This window comes from Rhinoraja longicauda, chromosome 4 (assembly GCF_053455715.1).
Source record: "Rhinoraja longicauda isolate Sanriku21f chromosome 4, sRhiLon1.1, whole genome shotgun sequence".
Lineage (NCBI taxonomy): Eukaryota > Metazoa > Chordata > Chondrichthyes > Rajiformes > Arhynchobatidae > Rhinoraja > Rhinoraja longicauda.
This window is the reverse complement of record NC_135956.1, coordinates 26,480,668-26,500,098: the sequence shown is the minus strand read 5'-3', so window position 1 is coordinate 26,500,098 and position 19,431 is coordinate 26,480,668. Positions and strand designations below refer to the sequence as shown.

The 19,431-nt window shown below is 42.3% G+C and overlaps 1 protein-coding gene across 2 annotated transcripts in view; it reads left to right on the top strand.

Moving 5' to 3' along the window:
* Positions 1-19,056, top strand: part of atp6v1h (ATPase H+ transporting V1 subunit H) — a 57,731-nt gene extending 38,675 nt beyond the window's left edge. For both annotated transcript variants that reach the window (XM_078397386.1, XM_078397385.1), the window contains 2 exons: positions 8,836-8,949; positions 18,599-19,056. In XM_078397386.1, coding sequence (XP_078253512.1) covers positions 8,836-8,949; positions 18,599-18,659 — 175 coding nt within the window. In that variant the 3' untranslated portion in view covers positions 18,660-19,056. The remainder of the gene's footprint in view (positions 1-8,835; positions 8,950-18,598) is intronic.
* The last annotated feature ends 375 nt before the right edge of the window (positions 19,057-19,431 follow it).

Below are 19,431 nucleotides of genomic sequence, written 5' to 3'. Positions count from 1 at the left end.
GTTTATTTTATCAATAATTTATGAATTCGATAGCTGGTGCTTGCATTCACCACATGCATTCCATATTCTGTTTGGAAGTGATGTCACTTTTTCACGCAGAAGGCAGTGGAAATATGAGATCCTTCCCCAATATTATGTTGGGCTTGTTTGTTTTGTTAGGTTATCTTAAGGGTTCTGTAACCAGAACAGAGCTAAAGGACAGAACTAATTTTCTTTACAAATTATTTCCTGCATGTCATTTAAATTCAGTTGCTGAAATGATCAATAGTACAAATGTTAATATGTACCCATTGGATTAAAAATCTTGTTTCTGATTGGCAGCATTGTGCACTCCTAGGTGAAACTCATTAAATGTTTAAATTATTTTGAGGGAAATGGGTTTAAGCCATTCAATTGCTCTAAAATGGCAATGAGTTAGATCCTGACTCATTCTGTATTTTAACTCGCAACTAATTTCTGTAGCTTGTGTTCCTTTTGGCCATTGTGAAATTATTGTTTTGTGACACCTGCACGCCCTACCAAAGCCCCAGCAAACTCGTAGAAGAGAAAGTTATTATCTTCCAGTATCCTCTGCATGAAGAATTGTCTGTGTTATTCCAAAACAGTTGAGCCTGTTTTGATCACTCCTCCTTCAAAGGAACACAAACATAACGCATTTAACTTGACTTTGTATTTAACCCAACTTTGTATTTAATCCTTTTAGCTTTGGTATCAATTCAGTAAATTTGCAACGCATCTTCAAGGTTAGTATATAATTGAGATGCATCGCCCAGGAATAATTTATCTTGTAACAGAAGGTTCAAATTGGCTAGGGATTTTGACACTGCTATGAATGGATGCAAATTGGTTAAAAAAAGACCACCAATCTATACCTACTGACTCTCAGCAACTTCATGCATCTTTTATTGTGTAATGATAAAATTCCTGGCAGAGGCAGAAGAAAACCTGTAGTTAGCTTCTGCAAGATTCTTCCAAGAAAGGGAGCAGATACAAATATTCACTAAATTTTCTCACCAGCACTGCTTAGTACTTGATCTCTAGCAATTACCTAAAGGAGCGAATAGGGTATTCTGAAAGGCAGCCACTCCATCGGTGCAAAACTTTGCCTTGGATGTCAGTCTGGCTCATAAGCTCTGTTCTCTGGAGTGGGAGTTAAAACTACAAAAATATGTAAATCATCCATGTCAAAAGTCAAATTTTATTTGGAAACTATAGAAAAGGGTTTTGGTGTGGCTGATTAAGTACAGTTGCACCAAACAAGAATTTCATTGTTCTGTTAAAGTCCTGGAGCTAAACTGCATGGAAACGGGCCCTTTGGCTCAACTCAACCAAGATGCCCCATCTATGCTAGTCGCTCATTTCATCCATATCCCTTTTAAACTTTCCCTCACCATGTACTTGTCCAAATGTCTTTTTAAATGTTGTTTTAGTACTGCCTCAACTACATCCTCTGGCAGCTCATTTCATATATTCACCACTCTCTGTGTGGAAAAGGTTGCCTCTCAGGCTTCATTTAAATCTTTCCCATCGCACCATAAACCTTGTCCTCTGGTTTTCGATGCCTCTACTCTTGGTAATATGGTCTGTTCATTCACCCTATCTGTCCCCCTCATGATCTTATGCACTTCAATAAGATCACCCCTGAACCTCCTGTACTCCAAGAAATAAAGTCTTAGCCTGCCCAACCTCTCCCAAAAGCTCAAGCCCTCAAGTCCTGGCAACATCTATATAAATCTTGTTGCATCCTTTCCAGTTTAATGACATCCTTTTTATAGCAGAGCCACCAGAACTAAACATGATACTCTATATGTGGCCTCACCAACATCTTGTACAACTGTAACAATGTCCCAACTTCTATATTCAACATCTTGACAGATTCAGGCCAATGTACTGAAAGCCTTTTGACCACCATATCATAACTTGATATAACTTGTGGCATAACTTTCAAGGAACTATGTATCTGTGCTCTGAGATCCCTCTGCTCTCCCCAAGGCCCTGCCATTCACCGTGAAGGTCCTGCTCTGGTTTGACTACCCAAAAATGCTACAGTTCACACTTATCTGCATTAATTTCCATTGACCATTCCTCAGCCCACTTGCCCAGCTGATCAAAACCCTGCTCTAATTTTTGGTACACGTACGATACCACCCACGTAAGTGTAATCTGCAAACTTACTAATCATGCCTTGCACATTTTCATCCAAATTGTTGATATAAACCATTGACAGCAATGGGCCCAGAACTAATCCCCACAGCACATCACTAGTCACAGTCCTCCTCCAGTCTGATAAGCAACCTTTCACCATCACTCTCTGCTTACTTCCACAAAGCCACTCCACTATTCAGCTCTCCCTGGATCCAATGCGATCTAACCTTCCAGAGCAGCCTAGCATGTGGAACCTTATCAAATGATCCTGGTACATATGACAGTTAAACGATCTTAATTTTTAATTAGGTAATGACTGTTGGGAGTTGCTTACATGTCTACTCACAGCATTGGTGTAGTGGGATATGTATGCATAGAGATCAGAGAATAACATAACAAAAGGAAAATGTTGTTTTGGAAATTCTAGTTTTTAGTTGGACTGGGAGAGATAAAATGTCTAAAGTAATAAAACAAATGGATTTATGTCCGTGGAAGGGTCCCGATCCGAAACGTCACCTGTCCATGTTCTCTAGGGTCGCTGCCTATTCCATTGAGTTACTCCAGCACAGTGACTTTTTTTGTAGAACAGCATTGGCAGTTTCTTGTGTCTCCAAATGGACCGTTAAGATTAATTCAGAATATAGATTTCTAAAATGGGCTTTAGAAAGTGATGAAAACAGGCAATTTTGGATGTAATAGTAAATGGAATTGGCTAATATTTTTATCATAAGGTAATATCCAGGCTAATAGTGATCACTTTTTTTTGAGATTAGGAAGAGCTGGGGAAGATTACCAAATGAAGATTTTAAATTGGAGTCATGGACTCTAGAATCTTTAATTTACCTAACGCAAACTTTGTTAGGATGTGGTGAAATTATCACATTAAAGTTGGCATAATTGTTACTAGATAAACCTAAAGATAAAAGTTTGAAAGCATTTAAGAAAGTAGTTGAAATGATGCAAAACCAGCAAGTCATATGATGGATTCGCTTGTTTAATTAAACATTGGGATTTAAAAATGCGAGGGGTAACATTGAACTAAAATCAAGAACTTGCATATATACAGGGACAATATGCATCCAGCATAGTTTTAGTTTAATATTGACACATGTATTGAGATACAGTGATACGCTCTCTTCTGGGACAGCATGTAAAATGTTACCACGTTCTGGTGTCATCTTCCAACATTCAAGTGTCAAAGTCTGATCTTGATGTAAGAAGATATTGTGGCGGGCTGAGCCATTTTAGCTTTGAACCGTTGTTTGTCGGGCTCGAACTCTTGCGTGGACTGGACATGATCTGCTGTTTCAACGACGTCACAAGCCGACCAGTACCCTGTCCCTCACATCCAGGACTTCACGGCCAATCTGGATGGTGCCAACGTTTTTTTCCCAAATCGACCTGGTACGTGGCTACCATCAGATTCCGGTCCACCCGGACGATATCCCCAAGACGGCTCTCATCACCCCATTCGGGCTTTTTGAGTTCCTACAGATGCCTTTCGGCCTCAAGAACGCCGGCCAGGCTTTCCAACGGCTCATGGATACGGTGGGCCGCGGGCTGGACTTCGTGTTCATCTACCTCAACGACATTCTCGTTACCAGCCGCTCTCATCAGGAACACCGCGCACACCTGCGGCGGCTCCGCCAGCGGCTCAATGAGCATGGCCTGGCCATCAACCTTGCCCAGTGTCAGTTTGGCCTCCCTTCCATCAGCTTCCTCGGCCACCACATCAACCAGCATGGTGCGATCCCGCTCCCGACCAAGGTTGAGGCCATTCACAAGTTTCCCAAACCCTCTACGGTGAAGAGACTGCAAGAGTTTGTCGGCATGGTCAACTTCTATCACCGTTTCGTGCAAGCAGCCGCCAGGATCATGCAACTGCTGTTCAAGGCCTTGGCCAACAAGCCGAAAGAGCTTGTTTGGGACGACGCAGCCACGTCTGCGTTCAACAACGCCAAAGAGGCGCTGGCAAAGGCGACGATGCTGGTACATCCACAGGCCAATGAGCCAACAGCTCCCACTGTCGACGCATCTGGCACAGCCGTGGGTGGTGCTTCATAACAAGAGGAGTTGAGTATAGGAGCAAAGAGGTCCTTTTGCAGTTGTGCAGGGCCCTAGTGAGACCGCACCTGGAGTACTGTGTGCAGTTTTGGTCTCCAAATTTGAGGAAGGATATTCTTGCTATTGAGGGCGTGCAGCGTAGGTTCACTAGATTAATTCCCGGAATGGCGCGACTGTCGTATGTTGAAAGACTGGAGCGACTAGGCTTGTATACGCTGGAATTTAGAAAGAAGAGAGGGGATCTTATTGAAACATATAAGATTATTAAGGGATTGGACACATTAGAGGCAGGAAACATGTTCCCAAAATTTGTGGAGTCCAGAACCAGGGGCCACAGTTTAAGAATAAGGGGTAGGTCATTTAGAACGGAGATGAGAAAAAACTTTTTCAGTCAGAGAGTTGTAAATCTGTGTAATTCTCTGCCTCAGAACGCAGTGGAGGCCAATTCTCTGGATGCTTTCAAGAGAGAGCTAGATGTAGCTCTTAACGATAGTGGAGTCAGGTGGTATGGGGAGAAGGCAGAAACGGGGTACTGAGTGTGAATGATCAGCCATGATCACATTGAATGGCAGTGCTGGCTCGAAGGGCTGAATAGACTACTCCTGCACCTATTATCTATTGAAACAACTAATAAATGGAAACTGGCAGCCCCTCGCTTTTTTCAGTCATCACCTGAGACCCCCGAGCAGAAATACAGCGCTTTCGACCGGGAGCTCCTCGCGCTCTACCCAGTGCCAGATTAACCTAGCAGCAAAAGTAGCATATGCTATGGGCCCTGCATTTTTGCGGGCCCCGCACTAAATGCTCCGTCTCACCGGTCACTCCGTCCCGGCTCAGTGACGCTTCCGGTTGGGCTCCGGCTTCTCCTGCGGCCACTCCGCCTCTTGCTCCTCGGGGGCCCCCGAACAAAGCCCCAGTCCACGCTGATGGGCTGCCTGGCCAGCTCCGACCCGTTCAAACCCTCCATGGCCGCCTGCGCCTCCTTGTAGCCTAGGTCTCGTACTCCACCAGAGCGTAGCCCTTAAGGTATCCGATGTGCAAGTTAAGGTGCAGGTTATTGATCTCACCATACTCGGCAAACTTGTCGTGGATGTCCTCAGTGGTTTCCAATCATCATGGACCCCGGTCACAAACAGGATCCACCCCTCCACCGAGCGTTGAGAGCCTGGCTCGTCGCCGTCTTGCTCCACGGAGTCGTAGTCTTCTCGCAGTCTGGATCAAGCGCCTTCCTCGGAGCCAAATCCTCACCCCTTCCTCTACTTCGCCTTCTTCAGTTTGTGGATACTTTCGTCCCCCATGGTGAAGTCCTCGCCGCCCACCTCATGGAGGTCCAACAGAAGATGGGTGACATTTCGGGTCGCGACCCTTCCCAAAGGTTTCGACCCCAAACGTCACCCATTCCTTCTCTCCCGAGACGCTGCCTGACCCACTAAGTTACTCCAGCATTTTGTGTCTACCTCCTGACACTGTAGGCCCGGGCGCCGCCTAACGGAGGTTGCTTAGCAACCCGCCTCCCGGCCCGGACGACTGCCATTAGTGGAGCGGGAGCACGTGGCCGCTGGCTGGGTGAGGTCACGTGGGGCAGTGACGTCACCTTGTCTTGTTTTTGGGAGTGAGGAAGTTGGCAACCCTAGCTACAGGCCCTGCACTAGCTTAATCCGGCCCTGGCTCTACCTGGCCATCCGGCATTTCCGCTACTTCCTCGAGGGCAGGGATTTCACAGCTTTCACTGACCACAAGCCGCTCACGTTTGCCTTTTCCAAAGTCTCTGATCCCTGGATATCCTGACAGCAGCATCTCTTGGCCTACATCTCAGAGTACACGACTTGTGTCCAGCACATCGCAGGCAAGAGCAACTGGGTCGCACATGCGTTGTCCCTCACCGCCATCAGTGCCATCCACTAAGCTGAACCACACTGCGGCTTACCACCCTCAAGTAAACGGCCTCGTGAAGGGTTTTCACTGGCACCTGAAGGCATCCCTAAAGGCACTGCTTATGGGCCCGGACTGGATGGATGGGTTGCCGTGGGTCCTGCTGGCCATAACACTGCCCCAAAGGAGGACCTGGCAACTTCCTCCGCCGAGCTGGTGTACGGCGCCCCGCTTACGGTCCCGGGGGGGGGGATTTCATCCCAGCGGCACGAGGATATCAGGAACCACCCACGACCCTGCTGATGCAACTCCGTGAGAAGGTGGGAACGCTCTGTCCAGTCCCAACGTCCCGCCACGGACTCACCACCGCGTACATCCCACCTGCCCTCCAGGACTGCCAGTATGTTTTCCTTCGCCACGATTCCCACCATACGCCACTGCAAAGGCCTTTCGAGGGACCCTTCAAGGTACTGCAACACGGTGTCACGACTTTTGTTATCAACATGGGCGGCAGGCATGAGAATGTCTCTGTGGACCTTCTTAAGCCGGCACACTTGGACATTGACCAACCAGTGCAGGCGGCATAACCCCGCCGCAGAGGGCATCCACTGTCACGACTGCACCCGCCCTCAACTCTGCCAGCTGTGACCCCGAACACAGGAGACACGTACACGAGATCAGGCCGCCTCACTCGTCAGCCAAACCGCCTCCATTTCTCTGGTTTCTCTGGTTCTTGGGTTTGGTCATGTGGTGGGCTGAGCCATTTTAGCTTAGAATCGTCGTTTGTCGGGCTCTGAATTAGATTTTAAACCAAAGCTCCTACTCAAAATATAACATATAACAACTACAGCATGGAAACAGGCCTGTCCGGCCCTACCAGTCCACGCCGACCATTCTCCCTGACGTAGTCTCATCTACCTGCACTCAGACCATAACCCTCCAATCCCCTCCTATCCATATACCTATCCAATTTACTCTTAAATAATAAAATCGAGCCAGCCTCCACCACTTCCACCGGAAGCCCATTCCATACAGCCACAACCCTCTGAGTAAAGAAGTTCCCCCTCATGTTACCCCTAAACCTTTGTCCCTCAATTCTGAAGCTATGTCCCCTTGTTGGAATCTTCCCCACTCTCAAAGGGAAAAGCCTACCCACGTCAACTCTGTCCGTCCCTCTCAAAATTTTAAAAACCTCTATCAAGTCCCCCCTCAACCTTCTACGCTCCAAAGAATAAAGACCCAACCTATTCAACCTCTCTCTGTAGCCTAAGTGCTGAAACTCAGGCAACATTCTAGTAAATCTCCTCTGTACCCTCTCCATTTTGTCGACATCCTTCCTATAATTTGGCGACCAGAACTGCACACCATACTCCAGATTCGGCCTCACCAATGCCCTGTACAATTTCAACATTACATCCCAACTTCTATACTCGATGCTCTGATTTATAAAGGCAAGCATACCAAACGCCTTCTTCACCACCCTATCCACATGAGATTCCACCTTCAGGGAACAATGCACAGTTATTCCCAGATCCCTCTGTTCCACTGCATTCCTCAATTCCCTACCATTTACCCTGTACGTCCTATTTTGATTTGTCCTACCAAAATGCAGCACCTCACACTTATCAGCATTAAACTCCATCTGCCATCTTTCAGCCCACCCTTCCAAAAGGCCCAAGTCTCTCTGTAGACTTTGAAAATCTACCTCACTATCAACTACTCCACCTATCTTAGTATCATCTGCATATTTACTAATCCAATTTGCTACACCATCATCCAGATCATTAATGTAAATGACAAACAACAGTGGACCCAACACAGATCCTTGGGGCACTCCACTAGACACTGGCCTCCAACCTGACATACAATTGTCAACCATTACCCTCTGGTATCTCCCATTCAGCCATTGTTGAATCCATCTTGCAACCTCACTATTAATACCCAACGATTTAACCTTCTTAATCAACCTTCCATGTGGAACCTTGTCAAATGCCTTACTGAAGTCCATATAGACAACATCCACAGCCTTGCCCTTATCAATTTCCCTGGTAACCTCTTCAAAAAATTCAAGAAGATTAGTCAAACATGACCTTCCAGGCACAAATCCATGTTGACTGTTTCTAATCAGGCCTTGATTATCCAAATAATTATATATATTGTCCCTAAGTATCTTTTCCATTAATTTTCCCACCACAGACGTCAAACTAATAGGTCTATAATTGCTAGGTTTACTTTTAGAACCTTTTTTAAACAAAGGCACAACATGCGCAATGCGCCAATCTTCCGGCACCATCCCTGTTTCTAATGACGTTTGAAATATTTCCGTCATAGCCCCTGCTATTTCTGCACTAACTTCCCTCAATGTCCTAGGGAATATCCTATCAGGACCTGGAGACTTATCCACTTTTATATTCTTCAAAAGTGTCACCTAACACTTTCTTAAAGAACAGCAACTCTACAATTCCCCGGGTCAGGAGTCATCGTTCACAGCCAACATGATCAAAGCAGATTAATTTGACATTGTTCATTGTAAAGCAATTGGATGTTGTGTTTGTGTATAATCTAGCGATTATACTGCAGAATAACTTGTTGATTAGATGTGCCTTGGGATCTTGAGCAGCATTATAGTACTGTTATTTCAGTTTTTATTCTACTTGTCAATCTTGAGTAATTGCAACAAGCAATTAAGTCATTTTTTCAAAAATAAATTGCTAACTTTCTGTATTCGTTGAGAATGTGTATTTTTCCCCCCAGTGTAATTGAACAGCTTGGAGGCAAACAACTTGTAATGAACCATATGCATCATGAAGATCAGCAGGTTCGGTACAATGCACTTTTGGCAGTGCAGAAACTGATGGTCCACAACTGGTATGTATTTATCTCTGTGATATTACATTTGGTACATGTTGTGTGCTCCATTTGAAAAACCTATGTTAAAAATAGATAATTTGCAATAGAGCTTGATAGTTTTGTGATGAGATTCCAATGGTGACTTGGAAAAAATGCACTTTACACATTTAATCTTCGGTATAACAGCATGCTTCTCATGATACAGAGGAACATATCTTGGATTTTTGTTAAATGATTAAGAAGTTGGGTGAAGGTTTTTATGGGAAGTTTTACCAGTATTCGATATATTCTGTAAATTCTGAATATTTTTTGTAAATGTGCATTGTGTATTTACAAAAAATATTCAGAATTTACAGAATATATCGAATATTCTTAAACATACAGCTAACATTTCTGAATTATTCAAAAACAATTGCATTATTCCTTTTTCCATCCAGTGTGTTTTAATATCTTCTGAATTTGAATACCAAATCTCTGCCTCCAAATTTTGGTCCTTCCCAATTACGCAGGGTTCCATTCCTGAGAACTCTTCATAACATGATTAGTTTGCGTCAGAAAGGTGGCTGTTCAACAATATATTTAATTACAAATATAGGCCAACCAAAGTGAATTTGTAGTTAAACCAGGGCAATTAGCACAACTATTCAGATATGTGAACTGTTCCCACATGGCAGAAGATGGTTGCAACAGCCGGCAAATCCATCCCACTGGTCTTGCTTATATATGGCTGTACATACGATGGTCATTTGTAACCTGGGGAGGACCTGCAGTGAAAGTTCTTACACTTGCATCATTTCTCATTTATGCAAAATGACACTTTAACCATTTCTGCTCATCTTACTAATGCTCCTGTTTTTCCAGCATGTCACCTGTAAATGTTAAACTGCTGGGAATAGAAGAGCTAAGCAGGGAGTCGCAAAGGGAGCAATCCCTTCAAAATGTTGAAAGGAGAGGGGAGGAGAAAGATCTGTTGAATGCGTCATTGTTGAGATGGAAGGTGGAGACCAGAGGAGCTCTTTTCTGATTCTATTCAGTAGAAGAGATGAGGGCAGTGGTGCAGGAAATCGTATTTATAACACAGAAATAGTTTCATTTATGTACTGGAATATATGCTATAAAAATTACATTTATCATTTTAAATTGGGGACATCTGATCTGATTGGGGACATCTATATCAATTCACTTGCTGAAAATGAGATTAACAATTAAAATGAATTATTTAAGACTGCCATCAATCAACAATTTTTACTATTTTTTCTGATTCAGAATTGTATTGAACCAAGAAAGGATTATTTTGCAGATAGTAGTGGAACATTGGAAATAATTCACTCTTTGTATGTACAATGTTGTCTTCAGAGCTGTTCAAAAATCAAATGATATTACAAGTGATTTCCTGAGAAATAAATCTCTGTAGGTGTATGAATTCAGAAAATTTAGGCTTTAAGTCTGACATTACAACTTTGATTCTCTGCTGGAATATCCCATATTGGCATATTCATAATAATCCATGTCAATATCTTAAAAGTGGTTCTTTTGTTGGAGACTATCAGAATTTGAGGCCTAGATTGAAAATGCTTAGATGACTTTGGAAAATTGCTTCAATCTTGGCTGCTTAATTTTTACAGTTTAATTTCTGATGTGAGATTTTCCTCTTGAGTGTTATATTTCCTACAATATATGATTCGGATTAGTTTGTCATATGCACCAGAATGCAATCAAATTCTTGTTCACATGAAATTCAGAGTAGAAGTATATGGACAGTAATAATACATAGAACAATAAATACAACAAATGCAGAATAGCAGAAGGGTGCAAGAGTGTAATGCAATCCAAATAGTACAAAAAAAGTACTTAACCGAGCATGGTAAAATTAAGAGTAGGATGTCAATAATCTCTACAGCAATTCCATTGATGTGGACGGGGTTTTCTCCCTTGCTGCTTTAGGTCAACAAGCAACTTTTTTTTACTTTAAGGGCTAGGTTATTGTACTGACACCATGACACAAAGTTATCGATCACTTTCCTGTACTTCATTTGATCATTGTTGTTGATCTGGCAAATATTGTCCCCTTGTTGTTATAGAAATGAGTTGTGGCAAATGGTGTAAATTAAGAATTTAACAGAATTAACACCAGATTTTAGCAAGCAATAATTAATGTGCAAACAGGCCACCACTTTGTTGAGTAATCATCCCATGAATTGCAGATCACTACATCGCATCACATTCTTAACCATCTGTGCTTTTCATGAAATTATTGCATTTGCACATTAATTATCCATTACATCTGTCATAGAAATTTGCATCTTGAAATTTACAATGCCATTAATCTTAACAACATGTCTGTGGCATTCAGTTTTTGTAGTCAGACTGTAAACAGTTATAACTGGAGTCTTTTCCAGTTAATTATTTTATTAGAAAATGGGTTTTCTTTTCCATTACGAATTCCACCTCCCTTCATCTGCTTAATTTGACATTAGGTTCACCCATTCATTTTGTTGTCCTTCTAATTCTGTTTATTTCTCAAACTTTAATCTCTATTTGTCAAAGATTCTTGATGCTCTGCCATTAGTAGCAGTTTTGAACAAAATTTGTCCAAAACCTTAACATGCACACTGTTTAACAAAGTTGTGCAAAAACTTTAAAAAATTAATTATTTAAATACTATTTTAAGAGTAGGTCAAGCTTTGCCCCTTGTCATGTCCTCTGCATTCTGCCTGAGGAAACTTGCGTGATCACACTTGATAAATTCCACCTCATCTAAACTCTTGGCACTCAAGATAGTCCCAGTCTATATTGGGGAAGTCAAAATCCCCTATTAGTCTTGCAGATATGTGCAATCTCCCAGCATATCTTTTCCTCCAACTCCCATTGAATATTTGGGGGCTTAAAGTACAATCTCAAGAAAGTGATTATCCCCTTTTTATTTTTCAGTCCCACTCATATAGCCTCATGGGACGATCTTTCAGGAATGTCATCGTGACTACTTGCATTCTGTTCTCCTTAATCAATAAAGCAACCTTCCCATTTCCTTTAGCCCCACCCCATCTCGCCAGTAGCACCTGTACTTTAGTTTAGATTCGAGATACAGAGCAGAAACAGCCCCTGCACCGGCCAGCGATCCCCGCACATTAACGCTATCCTACACATGCTAAGGACAATTTGCTATTTTACCAAGACAATTAACCTACAAGCCTGTAGTCTTTGGAGTGTGGGAGGAAACCGAAGATCTCGGAGAAAACACGGAAAGCACGGGCAGAACGTATAAACTCTGTGTAGACAGCACCTGTAGTCAGGATCGAATCCAGGACCCGGGGCTCTGGCGTTGTAAGGCAGCAACTCTACCACCGTGCTGCCCTTCTCTGGAACATAAAGTTGCCAGTCCTATCCCTCCCTTAGCCAGGATTCTAGATTGGCTATAACTCATAGTTGCATGCACCTATCCATGCCCTGAGTTAATCTGCTTTACCGGTCAGGCCTCCAACATTGAAATAAATACAATTTAATCTAACAGTTTTTCCTCTCTCCCTGCCATATCCCTGTCGATCCTGTGTATTGAACTTGCCGTTATTGCTTTTGGTGCTGACATTCAGCCTCCCACCTACCTCACGACTACACTGGATCCCGTCCGCTGCCAATCAGAGAAATGCCAGGTGAAGTTTAATCCAGACAAATGACACAATGTGGCATTTTGGGAAGTCGAATGCAAGAGAAAGTAATATGGTACAGATGCTCCCCGACTTACGATGCTTCGACTTGCGATATTTCGACTTTGCAATGGTGCAAACGGCAGCGAGCCGCAGTTGGCTTCCGGCCACGTGATCGGGTGTATTAAATGCATTTCGACGTATGATATTTTCAGTTTACGATGGGTTTCTCGGAATGTAACCCCAACATGAGTTGACGACCACCTGTAAATGGCAGGATCAATAGGTTCATTGGTGTACAGAGGGATCTTGGGGTACAACTCCAAAGCTCCTTTAAGATGGCAATCCAAGTGGATAAGGTAGTAAAGAAGCCACACAGCATTCTTACTTTCATTAACTATAAAAGTCAGGAAGTTATGTTATAGCCTTATAAATCTTTAGTGACTCCGCATTTGGAGTAATGAATGAATGAATGAATAGGTTTATTGGCCAAGTATACATATACAAGGAATGTGCCTTGGTGCTCCGCTCACAAATGACAACACAAACATACAGTTAACAATTAAGAATAAAGCATAAACACATCAAAACAATAAGGATACACCATTAATGTATGCATTTATGACAGCTGCATTACAGGAAGGACATGAAGACTTTGGAGAGGGTGCAAAAGACGTTCACCAGGATTAGAGTATTAGCTATGAGAAGTGGATAGGAAGGAATTGCAAATACTATACGAATTTATACGAAAAATAGACATAAAATGCTGGAATAACTCTGGGTTAGGCAGAACCTCTGGAGAAAACAAATAAGTGGCGTTTTGGGCTGTAACCCTTCTTCAGGCCAGAGATACTGACTAACCTGCTGAGTTACTCCAGCGTTTTGTGTCTATCTAGCTATAAGGAGAGGTTGAGCAAACTTGGAATGTTTTCTTTGGAGCCACTGAGGTTAAGGGAAGACCTGACAGAAGTATATAAAACTATAGAAGCAAAGAAAGGGTAGAAGGGTCAGTCTTTTCCCAAGTGGAATTTTCCAAATACTAGAGGGCAAAGTTTTAGGATGAGAGGAGAAACTGATTTTAAAAGTGTCATTGCCTGGAATGCTCTGTCAGGTGAAGTGGCAAATGCAGATATAATAGCAATAATTAAGAAACATTTAAACATAAGCAGGTTAGAAATTGTGCGATTTGGACCATGTGTACAGTTCAAATTGGCAGAAATAGTTGGCACAAACATGGGCTGAAGGGTCTGTTCCTGTGCTAAACTGTTCTATGTTCTGTGAATTTTTGAACTATGTTGTATTGTAGAATATTAAATCAGGTTAGCATTTTGGGGATATAATTTAATTCTCGCCTTAAAAATATAATTTATGAAATTTAATGGGGCTGCCTACATAATCCTGATCTACACAGCTTCTAAAGCAATAATGATATGATTGAGCAGAGATCATTGAAGCTCATTTCTTTCAGCTAGGTTACACGTACTTTTGCAAAACTTAACTTTATAGTCTGTGTTTAAATTATCTATAGATTTTTCCATGATCAATTAAAATGGATATGGTCACTGGAGGATATATATTCACTTCCTCTGTCTGCAAAGTTGTTAATAACAATAAAATTGTTGTCCCTAAATCAATTCTTACACCTTTTTATTACAGCAATTATATACTCTAAAAATCGGGTTTTAGTTTTGGTTCTAGGTTTGCAGAACTTGTGAGAAAATGAAAATCATTACTTTTTTCCTGCCTTGCCACATTGTGTTGAATTGTTTTTGTAATTTTTGAGAGGTAACAATAGGATTTATGGAGTGTGACAGTCCATTATGTTGTGATGCCATAAATCTGTGTTGTGATACATTAATGATCTGGATGATGGTGTGGCAAATTGGATTAGTAAATATGCAGATGATACTAAGATAGGTGGAGTAGTTGATAGTGAGGTAGATTTTCAAAGTCTACAGAGAGACTTGGGCCTTTTGGAAGGGTGGGCTGAAAGATGGCAGATGGAGTTTAATGCTGATAAGTGTGAGGTGCTGCATTTTGGTAGGACAAATCAAAATAGGACGTACAGGGTAAATGGTAGGGAATTGAGGAATGCAGTGGAACAGAGGGATCTGGGAATAACTGTGCATTGTTCCCTGAAGGTGGAATCTCATGTGGATAGGGTGGTGAAGAAGGCGTTTGGTATGCTTGCCTTTATAAATCAGAGCATCGAGTATAGAAGTTGGGATGTAATGTTGAAATTGTACAGGGCATTGGTGAGGCCGAATCTGGAGTATGGTGTGCAGTTCTGGTCGCCAAATTATAGGAAGGATGTCGACAAAATGGAGAGGGTACAGAGGAGATTTACTAGAATGTTGCCTGGGTTTCAGCACTTAGGCTACAGAGAGAGGTTGAACAGGTTGGGTCTTTATTCTTTGGAGCGTAGAAGGTTGAGGGGGGACTTGATAGAGGTTTTTAAAATTATGAGAGGGACGGACAGAGTTGACGTGGGTAGGCTTTTCCCTTTGAGAGTGGGGAAGATTCCAACAAGGGGACATAGCTTCAGAATTGAGGGACAAAGGTTTAGGGGTAACATGAGGGGGAACTTCTTTACTCAGAGGGTTGTGGCTGTATGGAATGGGCTTCCGGTGGAAGTGGTGGAGGCTGGCTCGATTTTATTATTTAAGAGTAAATTGGATAGGTATATGGATAGGAGGGGATTGGAGGGTTATGGTCTGAGTGCAGGTAGATGAGACTAGGTCAGGGAGAATGGTCGGCGTGGACTGGTAGGGCCGGACAGGCCTGTTTCCATGCTGTAGTTGTTATATGTTATATGTTATGTTATAGAAACATAGAAAATAGGTTCAGCAGGAGGCCATTTGGCCCTTCGAGCCAGCACCGCCATTCATTGTGATCATGGCTGATCATCCACAAACAGTAACCCCTGCCTGCCTTCTCCCCATATCCCTTCATTCCATTAGGCCCCAGAGCTCTGGCCTCTGTGAATTGGCCTCTACTGCCTTCTGTGGCAGAGAATTCCACAAATTCACAACTGTCTGGGTGAAAAAGTTCTTTCTCGTCTCAGTTTAAATGGTCTCCCCTTTATTCTTAGACTCTGGCCCCTGGTTCTGGACTCCCCCAACATTGGGAACATTTTTCCTGCATCTAACTTGTCCAGTTCTTTTATAATTTTATATGTTTTTATAAGATCCCCTCTCATCCTTCTAAATTCCAGTGAATACAACCCGTCTTTCTAATCTTTCTTCATATGACAGTCTCGCCATCCTGGGGATTAACCTCGTGATACTATGTTCCACTGCCTCAATAGCAAGGATGCCCTTCCTCAAATTAGGAGACCAAAACTGCACACAATACTCCAGATGTGCTCTCACCAGGGCCCTGTACAACTGCAGAAGGACCTCTTTACTCCCCTACTCAAATCCTCTCGTTATGAAGGCCATTAGCTTTCTTCACTGCCTGCTTTACCTGCATGTTTACTTTCAGTGACTGGTACAAGGACACCCAGGTCTCGTTGCACTTCCCTTTTACGTAATCTGACACCATTGAGATAATAATCTGCCTCCTTGTTCTTGCCGCCCATGTGGATAACCTCACATTTATCTACATTATACTGCATCTGCCATGCATCTGACTCAACAGACTCAATCTGTCCAAGTCACCCTGCAACCTCCTAGCATCCTCTTCGCAGTTCACACAGCCACCCAGCTTTGTGTCATCTGCAAATTTGCTAGTGTTACTTTTAATAATAATAATAATAATAATAATATTCATTTATTGTCATTGCAACGAGTACAACGAAATTAAAAAATAGCCAATCCCATCATCTAAATCATTAATATATATTGTAAATAGTTGCGGTCCCAGCATCGAGCCTTGCGGCACTCCACTCACCACTGCCCGCCATTCTGACAGGGACCCTTTTATTCCTACTCTTTGTTTCCTGTCTGCCAACCAATTCTCTATCCATGTCAATACCATGTGCTCTAATTTTTCACACCAATCTTCTGTGTGGGACCTTATCATAGGCTTTCTGAAAGTCCAGATACACTATATTCACTGGCTCTCCTTCATCCATTTTACTTGTCACATCCTCAAAACTTTCCAGAAGATTAGTCAAGCAGGATTCCCATTCATAAATCCGTGCTGACTTGGACCAATCCTTTTGCTGCTATCCAAATGCGTCATTATTACCTCTTTAATAATGAGCCCAGCAACTTCCCCACCACCGATGTCAGACTAACTGGTCTCTAATTCCCCGTTTTCTCTCTCACTCCTTTCTTGAAAAGTGGGATAACATTAGCTACCCTCCAATCCACATGAACTGATCCTGAATCTATAGAACATTAGAAAATGATTACCAATGCATCCACAATTTCTGGAGCCACCTTCTTGAGTACCCTGGGATGCAGACCATCAGGCCCTGGGGATTTATCAGCCTTCAGTCCCATCAGTCTACCCAATACTATTTCTCACCTAATGAAGAAAAAAATCTGTTCCTCTGCCTTCCTAGATCCTCTGTCCTCTAGTACATCTGGGAGATTGTGTCTTCCTTAGTGAAGACAGAACAAAAGTACCTGTTCAACTCTTCTGCCATTTCCTTGCCCCCATAATAATTTCACCTGTTTCTGCCTTCAAGGGACCCACATTTGTCTTTACTAATCTTTTTTCTCTTAACATACCTAAAGAAACTTTTACTGTCCTTCTTTATATTCTTGGCTAGCTTACCCTCGTACTTCATCCTTTCACCCCGCATTACCCTTTTTGTTACCCTTGCCCTTTGAAAGTTTCCCAATCCTCTGGCTTCCCTCTACTCTTTGCTATGTTATACTCCTTTTCTTTTAGTTTTATTCCATCCCTAACTTCCCTAGTCAGTTTATTAATCCCCTTAGAATCTTTCTTCCTCTTTGGAATGAAATGACCCTGCATCTTCTGGATTATATCCAGAGATTCCTGCCATTGCTGTCCCACCATCATTCCTACTCGAATACTTTTCCAGTCGACCTTGGCCAGCTCCTCTCATGCCTTCATAGTCCCCTTTGTTCAACTGCAACACTTATTAAAACTTATCATATTATGGTCACTACCTCCCAGCAGTTCCTTTACCTGGAGTTCCCTTATTAAATCTGGTTTGTTGGACAACACTAAATCTAGAATTGCCTTCTCTCTGGCAGGTTCCAGTACAAGCTGCTCTAAGAATCCATCTTGGAGGCACACTATAAACTCCCTTTCTTGGGGTCCAGAACCAGCCTGATTTTCCCAGTCTACCTGCATATTGAAATCTCCCATAACCACAGTGGCATTACCTTTGTTACATGCCAATTTTAACACCTGCTGCAACTTGCACCCTTTCTCCAAGCTACTGTTTGGGGACCTGTAGATAACTCCCTTTTGTGTCTTACCTTTACAATTCCTCAATTCTATCCACAGCGATTCTACATCGTCAGTCCCTATGTCACCTCGCAAGGGACTGAATTTCATCCCTTACCAATAGAGCTACCCCACCTTCTCTGCCCGCCTGCCTGTCCTTTCTATAGGACGTACAAACCCTGAATATTCAGTTCCCAGTCCCAATCTTCCTGCAGCCATGTCTGTAATCCCCACAATGTCATATTTACCAAGCTCATCCACTTTACTTCTTTGCACATTCATGTATAACACTTTTTATCCATTACTCGCCTCACCTTTCACATCGATTCTTATTTCACTTGGCTATACTCTCCTATCCCTTTGTGAGCTTTCTGTCCTGTTAATTCTGGTGTCTTTCTTAACTTTTCCAATACTCTCTGTCCCTTTAACTCCATCCTTGTCTTTCCAATTTGTCCCCCCCCCCCCCCCCATTTGTTAGACAACATGATATGACGCAGGTGGATTTCTCAACCTTCAATTTTTGTATCGTTCATTACTTTTAGTTTGTACTTTGATGGAAATGAGCAATGCACTTTAGTATGCAATAAAAGGCCTTGCATTTTAACAAACACCGTTTGTTCTTTTAAAACATAGTAATCTTGTTCCATTATTTTCAGGGAGTATCTTGGAAAACAACTTCAATCAGAACAACCCCCAACTGTCACCACAAGAAGCTGAATGTTGGCATAGCTTTGCAGTCTGTGCTGAAAGTGTGCTTTCTTTGGTAGTTTAGGCTATAAGAAATTGTTTCTCTGAATATGTTGAACTAAGTATATAATATATTAATAGATAATGCTGTTTTCATTTGTCAACATGCTACATTTCTTTGAAGTGTAATTTATTTAGAAAAAAGTACTTGGATCCTGAATAAATAAAACATGTTACTGTATTTGTCAGGAATGTATGTGATTTGAGGAACCTGAAGATTTGTTGCTTGAATTAGTTCATTGTTATGATTTTGCAACGTTTCAGTAAAAAGTAACTGCACTTCATATAATCAGATTATTTGCCGTATATCAAAGGTCTGTATCTTGATGATTATCACAAATTCCAATATAATAAATTATTCATCGTTTTCCTCTGTGGACTTGAAGTCATTAGGTTGACAACATAATCTTATGGTTCATTGAGTAAATCTTTAAAACCCTATAAACCATTTCAAGCTGGTTAATCACATGCGCATTAAAAAATAAACTGGATAACTATTATCGAAAGCATCAAGTATTTTTTAAACTGGATCACCATCTACTCCTCGGATTTCAGATATAACTCGGACTCCTGCCACCTCCAGAGGTCATTGGTTGACTGCAATTTTGGGCTGCATCAGTGAGGGGAGGGAAGCTGAATATAGAGGTGTAGACAACGACTTTGTTGGGTGGTGTGGGCTGAATAACCTGCCGCTCAACACCGACAAGACTAAGGATTTAATGGTGGACTTTAGGAGGAGAGG